This window comes from Sceloporus undulatus, chromosome 3, assembly GCF_019175285.1.
Source record: "Sceloporus undulatus isolate JIND9_A2432 ecotype Alabama chromosome 3, SceUnd_v1.1, whole genome shotgun sequence".
NCBI lineage: Eukaryota > Metazoa > Chordata > Lepidosauria > Squamata > Phrynosomatidae > Sceloporus > Sceloporus undulatus.
Genome location: NC_056524.1, coordinates 272,489,312 through 272,511,098, shown reverse-complemented (window position 1 = coordinate 272,511,098; position 21,787 = coordinate 272,489,312). Strand labels below are relative to the sequence as shown.

Below are 21,787 nucleotides of genomic sequence, written 5' to 3'. Positions count from 1 at the left end.
CACATTCAAACACACACGGCAAAGGAAGTCCAATTTTCCATTTATCTATGTTCCTGATCTGCATAGTAAATAATTCTGCAGACTATTATCAGCAATCATAGTTATTTCTTTTAAAAAATGTACACTGCAACAGAGTGTTCCATCTTTCTTATCAGAGATATGGGAGCATTAACTGCCAAGAAGCTGTTGTTTGGAATTGCACAATAGTCACCCAGGAAAGCGTTGGCATGAGGCTTCATTCTTGAGTACACACAGCCACAATTGCACACTCTTTTCAATGCATGTTGTTGCATGCCTTCAAGTCATTTCTAAATCATGGCATCCTTAAGGGTTTTCATGGCAAGAATTGTTCAGTGGGGTATTACCTTTGCCTTCCCCCAAGGCTGAGAGAATGTGATTTGCCCCAGGTCACTCAGGGGGTTTCCATGGCCCAGTGGGGATGTGAGCCCTGGTCTCCAGGGTCCTAGTCCAAGACTTAATCTACTACACCATGCTGGTTCCTCTATACATGGTATATGTGCTATATACAGTGTGCCCTCGCCTTACATGGGGGATCCGTTCTGGACCCTCCCACACATAAGGCAAATTCCGCCTATGTTCAAGCCCCATGTGCACATGCCCCATTCACCATATTAGGGTTCGCTGTCCACATGACCTCACGTCTGTGCACGGCAAGCCCACATGTAGCACAGGAGCCCTGCATCTCTCAGATTTGTTGTGGTGGTGTGCCTTCAAGTCATTTCTGACTTATGGTGATTCATGGGTTTCCTAGGCAAGATTTGTTCAGAGGAAGTTTGCCATTGCATTCCCCTGAAGCTAAAAGCCTGTGACTTGCCCAAGGTCACCCAGTGGGTTTCATGACCAAACTGGAAACCAAACCCTCGTCAGCAGAGTCACAGTCCAACCCTCAAACCACTACCCCATGCTTGTGGGCACTACAGTGTTGTGTGTGTGTGTATGTGAAATAAAACTAAATAAAACTTTTATTTGTATCCCTCTTTTTGTAAAAACAATCAAAGTGGTGAACAACATTTGAAATCATACAATAATATACACACACCCATACAGAGAGCGAGGGGGGCCCTTCACATTATTTGGGGTTAGGGGCACAGGACTCCTGTGAAAATGGAAAAGGTGCAAACAAAATTAAAAAACAACCATTTAAAAAAAAAACCCTAAGAGAACACTCTCTAGGAATCTCTAGGTCCACCAGAGTAACTCTATGGTCAATGTAAAGTGGAAGGCTTTCATAGCCGGCATCCATAGTTTTTTGTGGGTTTTTCAGGCTCTGTGGCCATGTTCTAGCAGAGTTTCTTTCTGACATTTCACCAGCATCTGTGGCTGCCATCTTCAGAGAATGCTTTGCCTGGAAAAATCGGGTGTATATATACTGTGTGAGCCTGGGAAAGCAGGAGGGATTTGCATCTGTCTTGTTCTGTGCCGATGGCTGGTCTCAGGCTGGGAGGCTAATGCAAGAGAAGATTAATGTCTGCTAATTGGTGATTAATTAGCTACTGGGAAAGCCCCTGTACTAAGGACTCAGCAAATGCAAATGGGAAAACTATTCAGAGTCAGGGGCTTTCCCAGCAGATAATGATCACCAATTAGCAGACATTAATCCTCATTTGCATTACCCTCCCAGCCTGAGGCCAGCTATCAACACAGAACAAGACAGATGCAAATCCCTCCTGCATTCCCATGCTCACACAGTATATATACACCCAATTTTTCCAGGCAAAGCATTCTCTTAAGATGCCAGCCACAGATGCTGGTGAAACAGCAGAAAGAAACTCTGCATAGCCCAAAAAACCCACAAAAAACTATCTATGGTCAATATCTGGCAGAATCTTTAGGTCCTCCAGTGTGACTCTATGGTCAACTGATGGCAGAGTCACGCTGGAGGGCCTAGAGATTCCTAGAGGGAATATATTAATCAAATCCACCAATAATCAAAGTCACACAAGTCAAATGTGGAGGGCCAACTGTATGTATATGTGTGTGTGTCTATGTATATTCCAAGCTTGTAGCAGTCAGAATCTTCTCAATCAAAAGTTTGCATCCCTGTCCTAAAAGTGGTGTCATTATTTATTTATCCCAGGAAAGCTGACCTTGTAGAGCACAATGGAAGAGAACAATCATACATGTACATACAGTTATATGAAAGAAACCTCACTCTACATGCATACGTGTGTGGTGTGTGTGTGTGTATATAAATGCACATTCCTTTATCCCTTCAGGAATGTCCAGGGCCATAGAAGCTGGTGGCTACTCTGTCAGAGGGTGACAGTGAATCTGCTCCATATGTCTAAGGTGCTGAAAAGATTCCATCTTAGCAGTAGAAACAACTTCCTAATGGTAAGAACTGTTCAACAATGGAACAAACTGCCTCAGTGGCAGGTGGGAGCAGACTCTCTTTCTTCTGAGGTCTTTAAACCAAAGTTGGATGAGCATAAGTTGGGAGTGCTTTGACTGTGTCTTCTTGCATGGCAGGGGGTTGGATCACCCTTCAGATCTCTTTGACTCTATAATTCTGTGACCTCTCAGGAATGCTGTCATTGTATTTTCCTGCATGGCAGAGTGTTTGACTAAATGCTCCTTGCACTCCCTTCCAGCTCTATGATTCTGTGAACCTGTTTGGTGGAATACGGTACCCTAGGTAACTCATTTAAAGTTTGGCCTAAAATCCAGAGCATATTCACCACTTGCCACTGACATGGCAGTCCCCAGGTGCCATTGGTTTGGAGTAGACAAGGAGACCCTTCCAGGTGATGTCCAGAGAAGGCACTTAGAAGAAAAATATTTCAGCCGGCTAGTCTTCTTCACCATCACAGTTGCAGGAAGAAAAGTCCCAGCCAAAGAGCAACAGGAAAGAGGAGAGGGTGTCGTGAGAGGCCCGGACTGCCAGATCTGTTTTCAGGTGCTGGACACTCCGGCTGCTGATGGTAGGGCTCGATGCAGCCGGCATATGCCAGGACGTGGGCGATGTAGTTCTGTTCCCGAATGCCATGGAAGAGATGGGCCATGGGGCCCTGAGCCATGATGGCAACATCTTCTCCGCCATGGGTCTCCGAGCTGAGAGGGACAGCCGCCTGCTGTTGGTAGTCCTTGTCATCTAGAGACACAGGAGGAAGAGAGCAAGGAGGAGAAAGTTAGAATCTCACAGAGGAAGGAATGGCATAAACAAGGAGTAGGGGAAAACATGGAAGAGCACATGTAGCAATTTGCAGATGACACCAAATGAGGAGGAGTAGCTAATACCCCAGAGGACAGGATCAGAATTCAAAATGACCTAAACAGATTAGAAAACTGGGCCAAAACTAAAAAAATGAATTTCAACAGGGAGAAATACAAGGTACTGGACTTAGGAAGGAAAAATGAAAGGCTCAGATATAAGATGAGGGACACCTGGCTTGACAATAATACATGTGAAAGGAATCTAGGAGTCTTAGTAGACCACAAGGTGAACATGAATATGATGCAGCAGCTAAAAATGCCAATAGGATCCTAGGTTGCATCAATAGGAGTGTAGTGTCTAAATCGCGGGAGGTAATAGTGCCACTCTATTCTGCTTTGGCCAGGCCCCACCTGGAATAATACTGTGTCCAGTTCTGGGCACAATTCAAGAAGGATGTTGGCAACCTGGAGCGTGTCCAGAGGAGGGCGACCAAAATTGTGAAGGGTCTAGAAACTACGCCCTATGAGGAATAGTTTAGGGAGCTGGGTAAGTTTAACCCAAAAAAGAAAAGGTTAAGAGGTGAAATCAAGCTTGCACCATCCTCAATATATCATTTGAAATATTTAGACTCAATTGGGGAGGCTATGGGCCTGAGCCTACAGGACCTGAGCAAAGTGACAGAGGATAGGGGAGCTTGGAGACGTCTCATTCACAGATGAAGAAGCCTATGGAGCTTCGAAAGCTTGCAACAAGGATATTTTGCATTTTGGTTGGATAATAAAAGTATCACTGCTGGGTTTTTGTTTGGATTTGTTAAATGGCCAATACAGCTACCGCTGAACATTTTCAGAGTTGCCATGAGTCAGGGTTGCCCCAAAGACAACATCATCTCACCTCTTAACCTTGTATCTGAAGAAGTAGACTGTAAACATACAAGTGGGTCTCTCTCAGTGTGTGCATGGCTCCACTCTGCCATTGCATAATATTATGGATGCATCTGAGGAAGTAGACTTAAGTCTACAAAAGCTCATGCTGCCAACTTTCAGTTAGTCTCAAACATGCTACAAGATCTCTCTACATACCAACTCTTAACCTTGTAATTAGTGTAGTACAATGGGCAGCAACACAAACATCTTTGCACATGAGCTCATTTTCCATGCTGCAGTTGTGAAACGTTTAAACATCTTAATGCATTTTCACTCAGGGTATATCTGCACTCTGGCATTAAAACAGCTTGATGCCACTTTAACTGCCATGGTTCCACCCCATGCAATCCTGGCATTTGTAATCTGGGGAGAGCTGCTTAGAAGTCCCTACTGTACTTGAGACCAGTGGATTTTCAGCAGGGCTCTCCTTCAAAGAAATGTAATGCAGATGCATCCTCAGTTACTCAAGTAACATATAAAATGTTGATGCTAAGAGAAAAATGAGGAGATTGAGGAAGTGAGGTGGTGAGGGGAATAGAAGGGGAAGCAACCTCTACAGTTTTGCTTCAGCAGGTCCTAGAGGAATTGCTCCAGTTGAACATCTGGGATCTATCAGCCACTATATGCAGGAGTCCCAAGCTGGGATTGTGGGGAGTTTATCACCCTTTTAAACAGATCTTCTGTGCTTGCAGCTGAGGCCTAACACATGGCTGGTATCCATGTAGAAGGCATATTAGGCATGAAGGGCCAAGGATACAATTGTGCAACAGATGTCTTCTGCCTATAGAGACAGAAGTAAAGCTGCACAAACAGCATGTTCAGCAGTACCTGGCCTTTACAAGTTGTGAACTGGGCATTGTGTGTTGCATTTGCACAGTGTGAATTGTTCTTGTCCATCCTATGCTTTGCATTGTGGCTGTGCATCCTAAGATTTGTAACTGAGGTTGTGTAATGTGAAATGGCACCTAGTCACTGACTTGTGTTGTACAATGTTATTCTGCATGAGGGTTGCACAGCACTCATGTCACATATCTCCATGTGAAGGTCAAGAGCGCCTGTTATCAGCTTCGGCTGATTCGCCAGCTGCGCCCATACCTGGCCCAGAGGGACCTAGAAACTGTTGTACATGCTCTGGTAACTTCGAGATTGGATTTCTGCAATGTACTCTACATGGAGCAACCCTTATACCAAACTCGGAAGCTTCAAATGGTGCAGAATATGGCAGCCCGGCTGGTCACTGGTGCTCCCAGGACCAGCCATATAACACCGGTTTTGAAAGATCTCCATTGGCTGCCCATCCGCTTCCGAGCTCAATATAAGGTGTTGGTGATTACCTATAAAGCCCTAAATGGCTTGGGCCCAGGATACCTAAAGGACCGCCTCTCCCCATACATTCCGCCTCGCACCCTCAGAACGTCTGGGCAGCAATTACTGAAGGTGCCTGGGGCTAGATTAGCCTCCACTACATGGAGGACATTCTCCACGGCTGCCCCAGCCCTTTGGAATACGCTGCCCACTGAGCTCCGCTCGACTACCACCCTGGCCCAATTCAGGAAGGACCTAAAAACCTTCCTGTTTCAACAGGCATTCCCCGAATAAAAATCCTGTGGGCCTCCCTCCTCTTTCGTGGCCAAGAGGTTGGGCTATGGGGCTTTTTGCTTGTTATTTTTTATAATGGCTGTTTGTATTGTATTTGTATTTTAATCTTTTTCTGTATTGATTGTTGTTTTAACTTTTGATGTAAGCCGCCCTGATCATTGGAAGGGCGGGATATAAATAAAAATTTTATTATTATTATTATTATTTACATTACTCTGTGGGGATGTTGGATTGCAGCCAGCGAGAGAGAAAGAAGTTAACACATGGGTAGAAACTGTGTGCCTCTCCATATGTTGTTGGATTTCAACTCCCAGCTTCCTCACTATAGGACTTTGAGAGCTAGGACTGCTGAAAACTGTGGTTCAGATTGAATTAAGAGACTCAAAAGCTTTCTTAACATGGAGAGAAATGGTCAGCAAAACTTCTCTAACTACACTATGTTGCTGTTCAAAGCCAGAGGAGCAGAGAGAGCAAAAAGGTTGGCAACCCTACATATGGCTCACACTCATTCTCAAGGCAAAACTCTGCACCCCAGTGACAGCTAAAGGAGCTAAAGGAAACATCCTTTAGCTCTCAACCACTGATATCAGTGAGCCCTGAGCCCTAAACCTGATCCCAAGCCCTTTCCTGGATTCAAAGTTCCAGCCAACACGGTCCAGGTGAAATTTAATCTGGAGCCAAACAAGGAAGTGAGAAGAATGCCTCCAGGCCAAAAGTCAGAAACCAAACTGGTAAGAAGTGCCAATCTGTTAACAGAGCAGCTTTGCCAGGGTGTGGCAACCCACAGGCACTGTCTGTGCCAAGTTGGCTGGGGGCATGGTTCAGCGGTCAATTGCCTTGCTTTGCATGCAGCAGTTCCCAGTTTCAGTTTCCTGCAGATTCATAGATGACCACAAAGGTCATCTATTCCAACCCCCTGCCATGCAGGAAGACATAACCAAAGCACTCCTGAAAGATGCCCATCCAGCTTGTGTTTAAAACGCCAAGGATGGAGAGTTCACTGCCCTTGGAGGCTGTCCATTCCACTGTTGAAGGGTTCTTTCAGTACAGAGAATAAGGCCAAGCAGTGGTGTTGCTGCAGTTGGTGTCACCTGGTGCAGAGGGGTCAGAAATGGCGCCCTCTGGGAAGGACGGAACGGACACACAACTGGAATGCCTGGCAGCAAAGGCGGCGTTCCACTGTGCAGTAAAATGGGGTTCTTGGCCCCATCCCATTCCATGTGCACCGTGCCCGCGCATGTTTAGAACGCACTGGGCCCATTTCAGGGCCAGTACGATAAAGTCCCTAATCTCCAAAGTCCAATACTCAAACCACTATACCATGCTTGCTCTCTTACTTTGTGTTTTTAACAGGTGTTTTTAAATCAAAATTAGTTTAACCTTTAAGAAGGCTATTAAGACAGATCTCTTCCGGCAGGCCTTTCCAGACTAGGGCCACCTCTATTTTCCTGCCTCCCCCCCCCCCCCACTTCTCTCCCCTTTTCTCCATCCCTTTTCCCATCCTATCTGGTCCCTGCTATACATTTCTTTTTACAAATCTTCCATTGAGTTTAACTGTGATTTTATACTACTGTTTTAATATCTGTCTGGTTTAATCTCTTTTTAGTATTACTATGTTTTTATATTGGGGGGAAGGATAGGGGTTTTAGAATTTTAACTATATCCTCCTTTATTGTTGTAATCCGCTTGGATTCCAAGTGATTAAGCGGAATATAAATAATAATTATTATTATTATTAATTGTATTTGAACTTTTGTATTGTCAGTTTTTAAAATTGTGGGGGGTTTTTAAGGTGTGTACGCCACCCAGGGTCCTGTCCAGGGAAAAAGGCAGGTTGCAAACTAAACAAATACATTTTGGCACTGCAGAGAATGAGACATTGGAAATGGTTTGCACACAGAAATGCTGTGTTCACATTCTCACATTCCCTTTGCCTGCTGCCCCTTTTCTTTGGAAGCCTGTACTGTATTTCTAAATGTTTAATGATGTTTTAAGTTACTGAAATGCTAGAGATTTGGAGTCTAAAGGAAAATTTCATGAAGAGGGCAGGATTTTTATGGGGATGGTAATGCCCTCTGATAGCACCAGCTGCTCCTGATAAGAACTCGATTTCCATCCGGATAACCTCATTGTCATAAAGAGCGTGTGTGTGTGTGTGTGTGTGCGTGCGTGGGTACATGGGAGGAGGATCAGAAAAACTAGAGGATCATAGAGCTGGAAAAGACTTCAAAGGCCATCAGGTCCAACCCCTTCTGCCATGCAGGAAGACACAACCAAAGCAAACCCAGCAGATGGCCATCCAGCCTCTGTTTGAAAAACCTTCAAAGAAGGAGATTCCATCACTCTCTGAGGCAAAGTCTTCCACTGTCAAACAGCTCTTACTGTCAGGAAATTCCTCTAAATGTTGAGGTGGACTCTCTTTTCCTGTAGCTTGCATCCGTTGTTCTGGGTCCTATTCTCTGGAGCAGCAGAAAACAAGCTTGCTCCATCCTCAATATGACACTCCTTCAATACTTAAACAGGGCTATCATATCCCTTCTTAATCTTCTCTTCCCCAAGCTAAAGATATCCAGCCCACATAGGGCTTTATGGTTTCAAGACCCATCACCAGTCATCCCTCAGTTCATCATTGACATCCTTTGTGAATTGAGGTGCCCAGAACAGTATTCTAGGTGAGGCCTGACCAAAGCATAATAGAGTGGTACTATTAGTTCCCTCAATCTAGACACTATACTTCTATTGATGTAGCCTAAAACAGCATTGGTTTTTTTAGCGACTGCATCACACTGTTGACTCATGCTCAACTTGTGGTTTACTAGGACTCCTAGGCATTTCTCAAATGGGTTTTTTCCTGCTCAGAACCAGGGTGAGTGCGGATTGAGCGATGCAAATTCACGTCATAACGTTCATGTATTTTCACACCTGGTTGCTTTCAATGGAGCCCCTCCCCTGGGGCTTCCGCAGGGCTTCCGAACTGAATCCTTACTGGCTCCTCATTTTGGAGAGTTCACTAAATAAGTGAGTTGACAGGATTCGCATTGAGGCTCGCTATAAATACCCCACTGAAAAATGAGCAAAGAATAAATATATAAAAAATATCCAAACTCAAGGCCAGAGTAATCGAACCCTGGAACAAGAAAGCCAGTAAAGTTTCTAAAAGGCTAACAATACCCCACTAAAAGTTGTGCAAATGCAAAAATAAAATCATAAAATGATATTAAACACTCAAGGCCAGACACTTTTCGACAACAGTCTTCCTCAGTGGCCTGCAGCCATTCAAAATACAATATATCTGCTCATCATTAGCTCCCACAATGTGTCTGTGCTCAATTCAAAAGCAACAATGGTCAGTGGGGTATTTATATCCTTTTAGAAATTTTACTGGCTTCTCTGCTCCAGGGTTTATTTAATCCCTTATTTCTATACAGAAGTATTTGTTAATTGGAAGTGGGTTATATTTCACTCAGTTATATTCTATATACATTTTTTTTTGGCAGAATCCTTTAGTTTGGTTTTTTGTTTTTACACATTGGGTTTTTTGGCGTCAGGGACATTGGTTAGTGAACCATGTCAAAGACCTTACTGAAATCAAGATATGGTATATATCACAGAAAAATGAGGAAATTCTCACCAAAGGCCACAGAGCTCACATCTGGACGGCTTCCATTCTTGAGGGTGTAACCAGGTCCGTTCCCATAGAGAATGCTAGTGTACGAGCGTTTGTCTGTCGCCCTTTTGGGTGCCAGGCCTGTGAACACACAGTCAGTCACATACACAACATAGTTGAGTCTCCTTTATCCAAAATGTGTGGGACCATCTGTCAGGGGCACTTGGGTTGTGAGTTCCTGCATAGCAGAGTGGGTTGGACTGGATGGCTGTTGTGGTCTCTTCCAACTCTATGATTCTATGGCTCAGAAGCGTCACTAGAGGGGCATGAACCACACTGAGTTACACCTCAGAGGGGGGTGAACACCCTGTGAGAAGGTCACTCCCTGTCTGACCCAAGACACACTCCTGGCCAGTCAGGGTGCTTCTGCCCTCCACCAATGGTGGTGTGGGGTGCCGCACACTTTTCAGGACTGGCAGGGCTCAGATCCCTGCAACCATCATCTACCTAGAATCATAGAATCCTAGAGTTGGAATATACCCCAAGAGCCATCCAGTCCAACCCCCTGCCTCACAGGAACACTCAGCAACTGCAGACCATGCCCACCAGTGGCTGCCATGGCCTGACAGAAGAGCCTCCCTGGCTACCAAAAGGGGCAGGGGTGGCTGTGTCAGGCCACTTGACCAGGACAGAGAGGTTGGCAAGGCAGTCAGGAGGGGGAGGTTGAACGGCGAGGGCTTCTTCTTGCCCGCTGCCACTTCCCCTTCCATTGCCCTCCTCTTCTCCTCCCACTCTCTCCCCATGTTGTCTCTTGTGGGGTGGCCACCTGCCTCAGGCTGACACCAATCCTAGTGATGCCACTGCCTGGACTATGGCTGATGGGAGTTGGCTGTTGTTGTTGTGTGCCTTCCAAGTCATTTCTGACTAACGGTGACTAACGGCAAGGTTTCTTCAGAGGAGCTTTGTCATTGCCATCCTCTGAGGTTGAGAGAGTATGACTTGCTCAAGGTCACCCAGTGGGTTTATCATAGTCCAGTGCTCAAAGCATTACACAATGCTGGCTCACTGTAGTTCAATATATTTGGAGGGTGCAAGGGTGGGGAAATTTGCTTCCATGGCAAGCTAGGCCTTAGCTCCCCTCTGTGGCAAAATGCTGTGGCAAAATGGGTGCTTCCAAAATTGCTGGCAGGACTTGTGTTGTTGATGCCACAGCAGTCAAAAACAGCCTGGGCAGGTTTGAGTGTTGGGCTGAGACTCTGGAGACCAGGGTTTAATTCACAGCTTGGCCATGAAACCCACTGAGTGACCTTGGGTAAGTCTCACTCTCTAAGCCTCAGGAGAAGGCAATGGCTGGCAACCCTTCTCTGAGCAAATGTTGCCAAGAAAATCCCATGATAGGTTCACCTTAGGGTTGCCATAAATCAGAAACGGCTTGAAGGCACAACAACAAACACACTCACAGGGACAAAAACATGGTGATGCTACCCCCAGAGGATTCAGGAACCATTGTGAGGAAATAAAACTAAAAAGACCTCTGAAACTGCATCCACACTGTAGATATAATCCAGTTTTCACACAGGTCAGAATATTCTAGGAACAGCCTGATGTATTCTGGTCCCAAAGCTGCCCCACCAACTCCCAGTTACCTGAGCACTCCGGAGCAAAGCCAGATAATTGCTCACATAGCAATACCAATAACATTTACATTTCTGTACCGCTTATCAGTGAACTCAGCACTCTAGGTGGTTTACAATCTGTAAACCAATTGCCCACAACAAGCTGGGTACTCATTTTACCAACCTATAAAAGGATGGAAGATTGAGTGGACCTTGGAGCCCTGCCTGGGATTCAACTTACAACCTTGTGGCTGCAGTACTGGCATTTAACTACTGTGTCACCAGGGCTCCATGCACATCTCATTGTGCTGCCCACTACTGCAGGTGCAAGTCACCCCATCTGAGGTCAGGAATGAGGTGCCAGCATTGAACATATGGTTGGGCACCTTGTTCCAACCTCAGAAGAAGTGACTTGTGCCAGAGGTAGCAGTGGCAAGTGACACAAAAGGACACATTGTGAACAGCTACCTTGTGCTGCTCTGGAGGGTTCCAGATTTTCCTAGATGATCCAGAGCAAAAGTTGTCTTTTATTAATCCATTTCAAGGGTGGTATGCCTCAGTTTGGTGCTGAATTGGCAGGACATTATCCTGACAGTTCACACCTGAACCAAGGATTGGGCCCTGAATTATCCAGACTGAAGACTGATAGTCAGAGGGCATACAGTGGACTCTTGGTATCTTCTAGGGTTTGGTTCCAGGGACTCCCATGGATACCAAAAACCATGGATGCTCAAGAGCCATTAAATACAATGGCATAGTGAAATGGTGTCCCTTATATAAAATGGGAAAAACAAGGTTTGCTATCTGGAATTTATTTATTTTTTGGAATATTTTCAAGCCATGGATAGTTGAATCAATGGATTAAAAAAATCCATAGATATGAAGGGCCAACTGTATTATTTGGCACATGCAGACAGGGCCAGAGTCTCCCATCTCAGCATCCCTTCTTCTCCTTCCCTCTGGCAGCCTCTGGGACAAGGATAATTCCTTCAAGGGCTTAGCAACTACCATCTAACACCACTTGACTCACCAAAGATGTTGTTGCCACGTGGTGTGCTGCCTCCAAAGGTGAAAACATGTGAGTGGTCAGCTGTGACCACAGTGAGAGTCTCGGAGGCATCGGTCAACTCGCCAGCCCGTTCCACTGCGCGGTCCATCATCACGGCCTCCATCAGGGCTTGCTTGGCTTTCCCATTGTGGTGCCCATGGTCAATCCTGCCTCTTGAAGGACAGAGAGAGACAGCAGATAAGAACCCTTTTACTGGGCAGTCACAGTGGTTTGGGTAGATGTTGGGAAGGTGTGGTCCATGGCAGACTTCATGCTCCTGTTTTAGCCACAGAAGCCCTCAAAAATTCCCCAATTTTTTAAAAATGGAGATTCTGCTTATTTGACAGAATGCAGCAGTTTTCTTCCCAACCATATCCAAGACAGTGATTTAGAAACCGCCTATCCCTAAGATTGTCCAAAAACAAAACCAGAGGTAAAGTCAATTATCTCTAGTCACATAGGCCATGCTGGGGTGCCCATCCCCAGGTGGAACAAAGTGGCCCCACCACAGTTGCCCATGCTGGTATAGTGGTCAGGTTGGCTGATGTTGAATCCAATCTTTGGTTCACAGAATCATAGAAGAGTTGGAAGAGACCATAAAGGCTATCCAGTCTGTCAATATAGGGACTCAAGGCGGCAAAGTGACCTAAACAACTAGCAAAATTAAAATTAAAAAAAATAATTTAAACCTGGGGGGGGGTCTCTTCTTTATGCTCTCACTGAGCCTCAACCCCCTCACAACATTTGCTCAGCATTTTAAAATGACGCAGGCGAATTCCACAGCCTGTTTCTGACAAAAGATAGATGTTTGGGGAGCAGTGGTGTCACCTCACTTTGGGGTATCACCTAGTGTGGACCACACAATCCATACACACATCCTTAGTGATGCCCCTGCTGCCCTATAGACACAATGCTGGCAACTGAGTAACCACACTTTCAATAACGGGTGAGGATACTCATCTTCCACAAAGAGGAAGAAGCCCCTGGGGTTCCTGCGTAGTATTTGGATGGCCTTCTCAGTCATCTCCACGATGGAGGGGTCTGTTGCGTTGTCACGGTTCAGCTCATACGTCATGTCCTTTGGCTCAAAGAGTCCTGAAAGATTTGAGAGGAAGATGAGAGGGTCATTAGCGTAGCAACTCTAACAAAGATGAAGGCACACAATCCCGCTGTTTAATCTAGGTTTGGAAACCTTTGTAGAAATGGCTAACTCATTATCACTGTTTGTTACGTCAGAAACAGATAGTTCATCCGTGTTAGCATTAGTCAGGCTAGGAGCAGGTGGTGATCATAACATGCCCACAGTATGTTATGAGCATCCTAGCTTGTGTTTTTGTGCATGATGGTTGACCCAGTAAAAGTATCTGTGTTTGGTGGATTTTGGATGTTATTGTATTTTGCTGTATGGCCAACATGACTACCTCTGGATATATCTTGAAATGTGTTGTTGTTGTTGTTGTTGTTGTTTTGGCTATGTGCCATCAAGTCAGCTTCAAATTAGAGCAACTCTATCAATGAAAGGCGAGCCAATGTGGTTTGAGCACAGAACTATGATTCTGAAGAACAGTGTTCAAATCCCCATGCAGCCATGGAAACCCACTGGGTGCCCTTGGGCAAGTCACACTCTCTCAGCCTCAAAGGAAGACATAGGCAAGCCCCCTCTGAACAGGGGTTTCTTGCAAAAAACAAATCTCATTATAGGATCACCATGTCATTGTTGTTGTTGTTGTTGATGTTGTGTGCCTTCAAGTCATTTCTTTGATTTACGGTGACTCTAAATTGAATCAGGGAGGTTTTATTGGCAAGATTTGTTCAGTGTGGGTTTGCCTTTGCCTTCCAATGAGACTGAGAGAATGTGGCTTGCCCAAAGTCACCCAGTGGGTTTCTATAGCCAAGAAGGGATTCAAACTTGGGTTTCCAGAGTCATAGTCCAGCTTGTTTTCTGCTGCTCCAGAGAACAGGACCCGGAACAATGGATGCAAAGCTACAGGAAAAGAGATTCCACCTGAACATTAGGAGAAACTTCCTGACAGTAAGGGCTGTTCGACAGTGGAATGCACTCCTTCCTCTGAGGGTGATAGAGTCTCCTTCCTTGGAGGTCTTTAAACAGAGGCTGGATGGCCATCTGTCAGGGATGCTTTGATTTGGATTTCCTGCATGGCAGAATAGGGTTGGACTGGATCAGGGCCCTTGTGGTCTCTTCCAACTCTACGATTCTATGATTCTATGATTCTATAGTCCAACACTCAAACCACTATACCACACTGCCAGAAGCAACTTGAAGGCATGCAACCATAACAACAATAGAGAATGAAAGACCTCCAAGAAATCCTATTAACTACTGTTAACTAACTGTTCATAGTTGCCTTTGCTCTTCTGCCATAGCTGGTTGAATGCCTTCTGGTCTGCAAGTCTTCCCTTCCAGCATTTATCTGATGCTTCATTTTGAATTGTCCCATCATAGGATTTTCATGACAAACATATTCAAAAGTGCTTTACTGGTGCCTCCTTCTGCACAGTACTAAAAAAAAAGTTAGATAAAGTGCTGCAGCCATTGTTTCTGAGACCACATCTACACTGCAGAAATAATGCAGTTTGATGCCACTTTAACTGTTCTGGCTCAGTGCTATGGGATTCTAGAGCCTGTAGGTTTGTGAGATGTTTAAGCTTCTCTGTCAGAGATCTCAGGTGCCACAACAAACTACAAATCCCAGGAGTCCATAGGATGGAGCCAGGACAGTTAAAGAGGTGTCAAACTGCACTAATTCTGCAGTGTGGTAGCAGCGTGAGAGATCCTACTGCTGCTACCCAGTAGTTTTCTTGCCATATTGAGTTGAATCCTTGGCAAAACCCATCTGACTTGGGAGATCCCATCGATAGCAGTGCTAGCATCATCATAGTTTCGTGACTCCTGGCAGCATCCCTTTGGTAGTTCCATAATGGGTTGGTGGCATACACTTGTGCAAGCTCCCTTGTGCATGCAGTTGTGCAGTTCTGCCCATTGTGTAACAGTTGTATTCAATTCATGGTTGTGTAAGTAATATCCCACAAGTGAAGCTATTTCATGCACCCTTATGTAGAGCCAATGAATCAACTGAGTTCACCTATGGGTTGACTCACCATTCAACACCTAATACTCTACTAGGGAGATCCAGAGTGTTGTAGTGGTTTGAGTGTTGGATTACAACTCTGAAGACCAGGGTTTGATTCTCAGCTAAGCCATGAAACCCACTGGGTGACCTTGGACAAGTCTCATACTCTCAGCCTCAAGGGAAGTCAATGGCAAACCTCCTCTGAACAAGTCTTGCCAAGAAAACTGCATGATAGGTCTACTTTCGGGCTGCCATAAATCGGAAATGACTTGAAAGCACAGAACAACAACAACAACAAACTCTGCTAGGGACTATTCAACAAGATGCCGGTCATGCAATTGTGTATTCTTGGATGATGGCCCTTTGTCAGTGCCTTCAAGGTACCATTTGCTTCCTTGGTATTGCTAAAACAGCCCCTGCACATTCCTCTTTGCATCATGTGAAAAGATGCGACCACATTGGCAGACACCCAGCCAGTTACATAGTGTTGGTATTCAGTAAAAGTGAGCATAGCACAACGACTGTGTGGAGGTAGGTTTACACTTCACAGGCATGATGTAAGGTTTCAGCCTTATTTTAGAATCTTTTAATATCTTCAAAATAAGAACATGTTTGAAATGTATTTAAAGTGGCTGGAATCCTGTTATTGCCTTATGCATGTGTACATTCAAGATTGTAGGAGTGGAGTTGTGTATGCAATGTTATTGCTCACTGTGAATACATATGGTGCATGAGTGTACACTTTGTGCATTAGATTGCATAATGTCACAATTCACTAATAAGACAGAGACGTGCAACAGCCATATAACTCCATGGTTGTAAGTTACACTCTGTTGCCTTGATGTGTCTCAGGGCTTGGAAAATTTATTTTCTTTTAAGGTGCAGCTCCCAGAATCCCCCAGGCAGAACTACAGAGGCCATGTTAGGCTGGGAGCTTATTGGTATTGCAGTCCAAAGCAGTAACTTGTCAGAGCACTAGACTGTACCCTTCCTTTCAACAGGGGTAATGAAAGAGAGCCCATACTATGCACTATGGTCTCACCCATGAGGTACTCTGTTGTGTTTTCATCCACAGCATCCAGGGCTGTTTTGTTCCAAACATAGTGAGCTCCCTGGAAACAAGGAGAGAAGGTCTGAAAAGGCCAGGAAATGACAGCACAGGTGTCACAAAGGACGTTATCAGACAAGGGAAATTGGAAGTATAATCCAATGGCAATCTGAACGCAATCACAGGGTTTCGCGTTATTGCGTGATAGACTACCACACACAATTTTGGGCAATGGGAAGTCAGTCCAAATGTAATCCTGGGGTTTCATGTTATTGCGTGAGAGGTGATCACATGCAATTTCAAGCAATGGTAAGCTATTTTCGGGCAATGGGACGTCAGTTCAAATGCAATTCGAATTCACGTAAATTTGCTAAACTAGTGAATTCGCATGAATGCGTTCTGGCCCCACTTTCTTTTCGTTCGAAATTAAGAGAAATTCCTCCCGTGTGATAAACTCCAAAGACAAAAATAAGGGGGAGAGTATTTACTCACACCCATGCACACAGATATATCTCCCTAATGCCAAAGCATACCACCGAATGCCAGTTACTAGAGCCCCACAATAAGTATTTTGTGAAGTCAAAGGCTTTCATGGCTGGCACCCATAGTTTTTTGTGGGTTTTTTGGGCTCTGTGGCCGTGTTCAAGGAGAGTTTATTCCTGGCATTTTGCCTGCATCTGTGGCTGGCATCTTGAGAGAAGGCTGGCATACTTTTAATTAGTATTTTATATTGTCATTTATTTTATATTGTTATTGTTTTTAGTGTATTACTTTTTATGATTGGGAGGGGGTTGGGGTAGAGAATTCAATAGAAACGTGAACTTTACTTGTATATTGTATTTTATTTTTATTCTGTTTGTTGTAACCCATCTCGATCCACAAGAAGAGGTGAAGAGGTGGGCTATAAATTGCAGGTGAAACATCAGGAATAAACTCTCTTCTGGAACATGGCCACATAGCCCAAAAAACCCACAAAAAACTAAAGGTGTATTTTATTCCTGTACAGATCATAGAATCCTAGAGTTGGAAGAGATCCCAAGGGCCCTGATCCAGCCCAGCCCTATTCTGCCATGCAGGAACTCCCAGTCAAAGCGCTCCCTGAGACAGATGGCCAGCCAGCCTCTTTTTATTTTATTTTTTGCAAGAATTTTATTTTATTCAAACACTTTTGCAAACCTGGCAGTTTCAAACTGTAATTCCCATTTCTCATTACAATAAAGAGTAACTCTGTTTAAAAGCTACAAAGAAGGAGACTACATCACAATTCAAAGGAGTGTGTTCCACTGTTAAATCTCTCTGACTGTCAGAAAGTTCTTCCTAATGTTAAGCTGGAATCTCTTTTCCTGCTGTTTGAATCCCTTGCTCTGGGTCATATTCTCTGGAGCTGGCTCCAGCATCAATATGACATCCCTTCAAATATTTAAACAGGGCTATCATATCACCTCTTAACCTTCTCTTCTCTGTGTATAGATGTTGTCTGGGAGAAATGTAAGATACTGCATTTAGGATGAAAAAAAATGAAATGCATATATATAGGAGGGAGGACATCTGGCTTAACAAGACTACATGTGAAAGGGATCTAGGAGTCCTAGTAGACCACAATTTGGACATGTGTGATGTAGCAGCTAAAAAGGCTAATGTGATTCTAGGCTGCATCAACAGAAGTATAATGTCTAGATCAAGGGAAGTAATAGTGCCACTGTATTCTGCTTTGGTCAGGCCCCATCTAGAATAACACTGTGTCCAGTTATGGGCACCACAATTTTAAAAGAATGTGGAGAAACTGGAGGCATGTGTCCAAAGGAGAGCGACTAAAATGGTGAAGGCTCTGGAAACCATGAAGCCCTGTAAGGAGCTACTTAGGGAGTTGGGTGTCTTTAGCCTGGAGAAGAGACAGTTAAGGGGTGATATGGTAGCCCTGTTTAAGTATTTGAAGGGATGTCACATTGAGGATGGAGCAAGCTTGTTTTCTGCTGCTCCAGAAACTAAAACATAGAAGAATGGATTTAGGGTACAGGAAAAGAGATTTTACTTAAACATTAGGAAGAACGCCCAAATGGTAAGAGCTGTTTGATCGTGGAAGACACTCCCTTGAAATGTAGTGGAAGCTCTTTCTTTGGAGGTTTTAAACAGAGGCTAGATGTCCATCTGTCGGGGGTGCTTTGGTTGTGTATTCCTGCAAGGCAGAGGGTTGGACTGGATGCCCCTTGAGGTCTCTTCTAACTCTATGATTCTATGATTAAAACTGCTGTAATTGTACAGTGTGGATATTCCTCCCAAGTGAGTGGCTTCTGCTGATTTTGCCCAGTGCTCATTCTCTTCCAATCTCCTTCATTTCCCAAAGGTAAACCTTCATCCCCACTTCATCCCTCCCTCATCTCAGCCCTTGCCACCATCCATACCTCTTTGCTGCTCAGCCACTTCTCGATGAGGTTGAATCCGTCTTTCCTGGTTCCGTTCTGTTTGGGATCATTTGGATACTCCGGGTCAGGCGTCTGCCATGGCGTCATGTACATCCGGCCTCCTCCAAGAATCACCTGCCAAGAAGAGGACAGGACACTGTGACTGTTTATCTAGCCCTGCCAGTTCTTCAAGATCACACTGATGGGCAACGATTGAATAACAGGAACCTACAAAATGCTAAAAAGCTTATTTAATAAGGCAACAAAGAAGGTGTAAATAATAATGACTTAGTGGCAAGAGGAACATATCTGGAAATTCTGTATTTTGCCCATGTCTTCTTATTCTGTGTCAACTGCTTGGCATGATAGATTTCCACACTGCCCAGAATAACATCTTACAGAAGTGTAAGTTCCTCTGTGGAAACAGCTGGGCATTTTTTTGTCTGATGCAGAATGCTCACATTAGGTTAGGAGGTGCATCTACACTTTAGGAATAAAGCAATTTGATACCACTTGCTGTAGTTCCATGATATGGAATTATGGGATTTGTCATTTTGCAAGGTCTTGAGCCTTTACTGCCAAAGAGTGCTGGTGTCTCCAAAAACTACAAATCCTAGGATTCTGTAGGATGGAGGCATGAGAGTTAAAGTGGTGTCAAACTGTACTATTTCTACAGTGCAAATGTTTCCTCAGTTCAGGTTTTCAGAGATAGAGTTGTACATGCCAATGCAGCTGTGCATTTGATTGGCATTCAAGTTTACATCTGTTGCCTATGTACAAGTTGTGCAATGTTTCCATTCAACATCAGGTTTGCACAGGGCAATCAATGCATAACTCCACCAGCAAAGACTTAAAGAATCTTAAAGCTGGAAGATACCCCAAGGGCCATCCAGTCCAACCCCATTCTGCCATGCAGGAAGACACAATCAAAGCATCCTGAGAGATAGCCATCCAGCCTCTTTTTCAAGACTTCCAAAGAAGGAGGCTCCACCACTTTCCAAGGCAGCATATTCCAATATTGAACAGCTCTTGTTGTCAGGTATCTCTTTTCCTGTAGCTTGAAGGCATTGTGTCATCTTGTAGTCTCTGCAGCAGTTGTGATTTATTTCACCTTCTCTAAAAATGAAGTATGTTATTGGCTACTAGCCTTGATAGCTAAATGCCACCGTGTTATTGCCAGATGTTGCGGCCATGCAACAAGGATGGCTCTCAGCACATTCAGTGTGAATGACAGATGCCTCCTTCAGCATGGTGCCATGTTTATTCTGTCAGTGTGTCTTTTATTAACACACTGCAATCGATATCAACTTCAAATCACGCTTCCGTTAGAAACATCATTGCCAGATAAGGGTATTTGCTTTGGCACCAATAAATCGGAGCATATCTTTGTGCAAAAGAGGAACACAAGGAATCCCACCCCTCAGGAACAAAATCTGCATTGACTCTTTATTTTGCGATTACTGATAAAGATAAGAAAGCAATAGAGCCAGGCATTTAAAAGCTCTAAGCCAGTCATGATAAGATTATGGCCTATTTATCCAATTAATGTCTTGGTCATATTGGAAGACAGCAGTTGTAAATTTGGTGAAGATTATCTGGCCACAGGTTTACTGATGCTACCTGAAGTGGCAAGTATTCCTACTGACAGACTGATGTAGAATAAAATGGAGAAGGTATTCTTAATATGACTAAATTATTATTATTATTATTATTATTATTATTATTATTATTATTATTGGTGGTGTATGCCTTCAAGTGGCTTCCAACTTATGCTGACCCTCATGGATCCTCACAATAGACCAGTGATTCCCAAACTTTGGTCTTCCAGATGTTTTTCACTTCAGCTTCCAGAATGCCTCACTGTTGGCCAAGCTGACTGGGGCTTCTGGGAGCTGAAGTCAAAAACACTTGCATGACCCAAGTTTGGGAACCACTGCAGTAGATGAATCCAAGCCAGACTCAATCCTGCATCTCTGCCCCTCTGCAGACGTAGCTACTCACATTGATGTCGGTGTTGTTCACCAGTTGGTAAGCAATGTCCTTGCAGCCTTCGCGGAGAGCGTCCCTGGGCATGTCGGCATCCCCATACCAATCCCGGCTGACGGAGTGAGCATAGGAGGCCCCTGGGGTGGCATGCTGAACCCGGGTAGTGGTCACAATCCCCACAGATTTGCCTGTATGGGGTATAAAAAACACATGGATATACAAAATCAGTGTACTCAATGGCTTCCACATCAGTGGTGGAATGAAGTCACCCTGCATTTTATCCAGAGGTTATGAACTCTTTTTTAAAATAACTTCAAGACCTTGGATAGTTCCTCTAAAGAAGTGGTTCCTAAACTTTGGTCCTCCAGATGTTTTGAACTTCAGCTCCCAGATTTCCAGACTGCTGGCCAAGTGGGCTGGGGCTTCTGGGAGCTGAAGTCCAAAACCCTTAGAGGAGCATAGTTTGGAACTACTGCTTTAAAGCCGGAAATAAAGCCCACAGCTAATTCACCGCACTCTTGACCTGGAAGCCACTGGCTCTTTACATCTCAGATGCTCATAGCCTCTCAAGATTTAGTATGATCCTGCCACAAAGGGTTCCTGGAAGCCAAAACTTTGAAGTAACACATTTTAAGATGTGGTCATTGGCAGCACCCATGTCAGTAAGGCAATGAATTTGCCCCAGTTTTACTTTGAAGATATCCATGGTGCTGAACTTATTCTGGGACTAGCATTCAGAACTTCAGATGGCTTCTTGCAACTGTGGACTCAACTCAAACCTGGAATAAATTCACAGTCCCATTGGCAAAGATGCCACTAGCAGCATTATTTGCAAGTAACATAGCTATTTACAATACATTACTTATCTAGTTAGTAAAAATGCCAAATAATAATAATAATAATAATAATAATAATAATAATAAAGTTTATTTATATTTCCTGCCTTTCCCACAGATTGAGGTGGGATTACATCATTAAAATGGTACATAATACAAAATACAATCAATAAAACACTAATACTGAATTAACCTACATTCCTCTTAGTTCTCTAAAATAGCAATTCATCAATTAGCTAACAATCATAGTCAAAAGTGGAGCAATCATCTTAACCTTTTATATGGAGTCAGGAGTCTGGTGGAGAAGCCCGCCGGAAGAGATCCGTTTTGAGTGCCTTCTTAAAGGCCTCTAAGGTAAGTGATAAGATGGATTCCTTCTGGTAGGCTATTCCATAAACTGCGTCAGTAAATGCCCTATGGGAGGTTGTCATTAACCTGGTATTACGATGTTC

General features: G+C 44.2%; 1 protein-coding gene across 1 annotated transcript; it reads right to left on the bottom strand.

Annotated features, from left to right (window-relative positions):
* Window positions 1-1,876: 1,876 nt before the first annotated feature.
* Window positions 1,877-20,786, bottom strand: LOC121925563 (intestinal-type alkaline phosphatase-like). Its single transcript, XM_042457841.1, has 7 exons — window positions 20,515-20,786; window positions 18,514-18,648; window positions 16,106-16,175; window positions 12,932-13,066; window positions 11,954-12,145; window positions 9,332-9,448; window positions 1,877-3,112 (listed from the first exon to the last, which is right to left on the bottom strand). The coding sequence occupies exons 1-7, from the start codon at window positions 20,773-20,775 to the stop codon at window positions 2,826-2,828; spliced, it is 1,197 nt and encodes a 398-aa protein (XP_042313775.1). The 5' UTR covers window positions 20,776-20,786; the 3' UTR covers window positions 1,877-2,825.
* Between the last annotated feature and the right edge of the window lie 1,001 nt (window positions 20,787-21,787).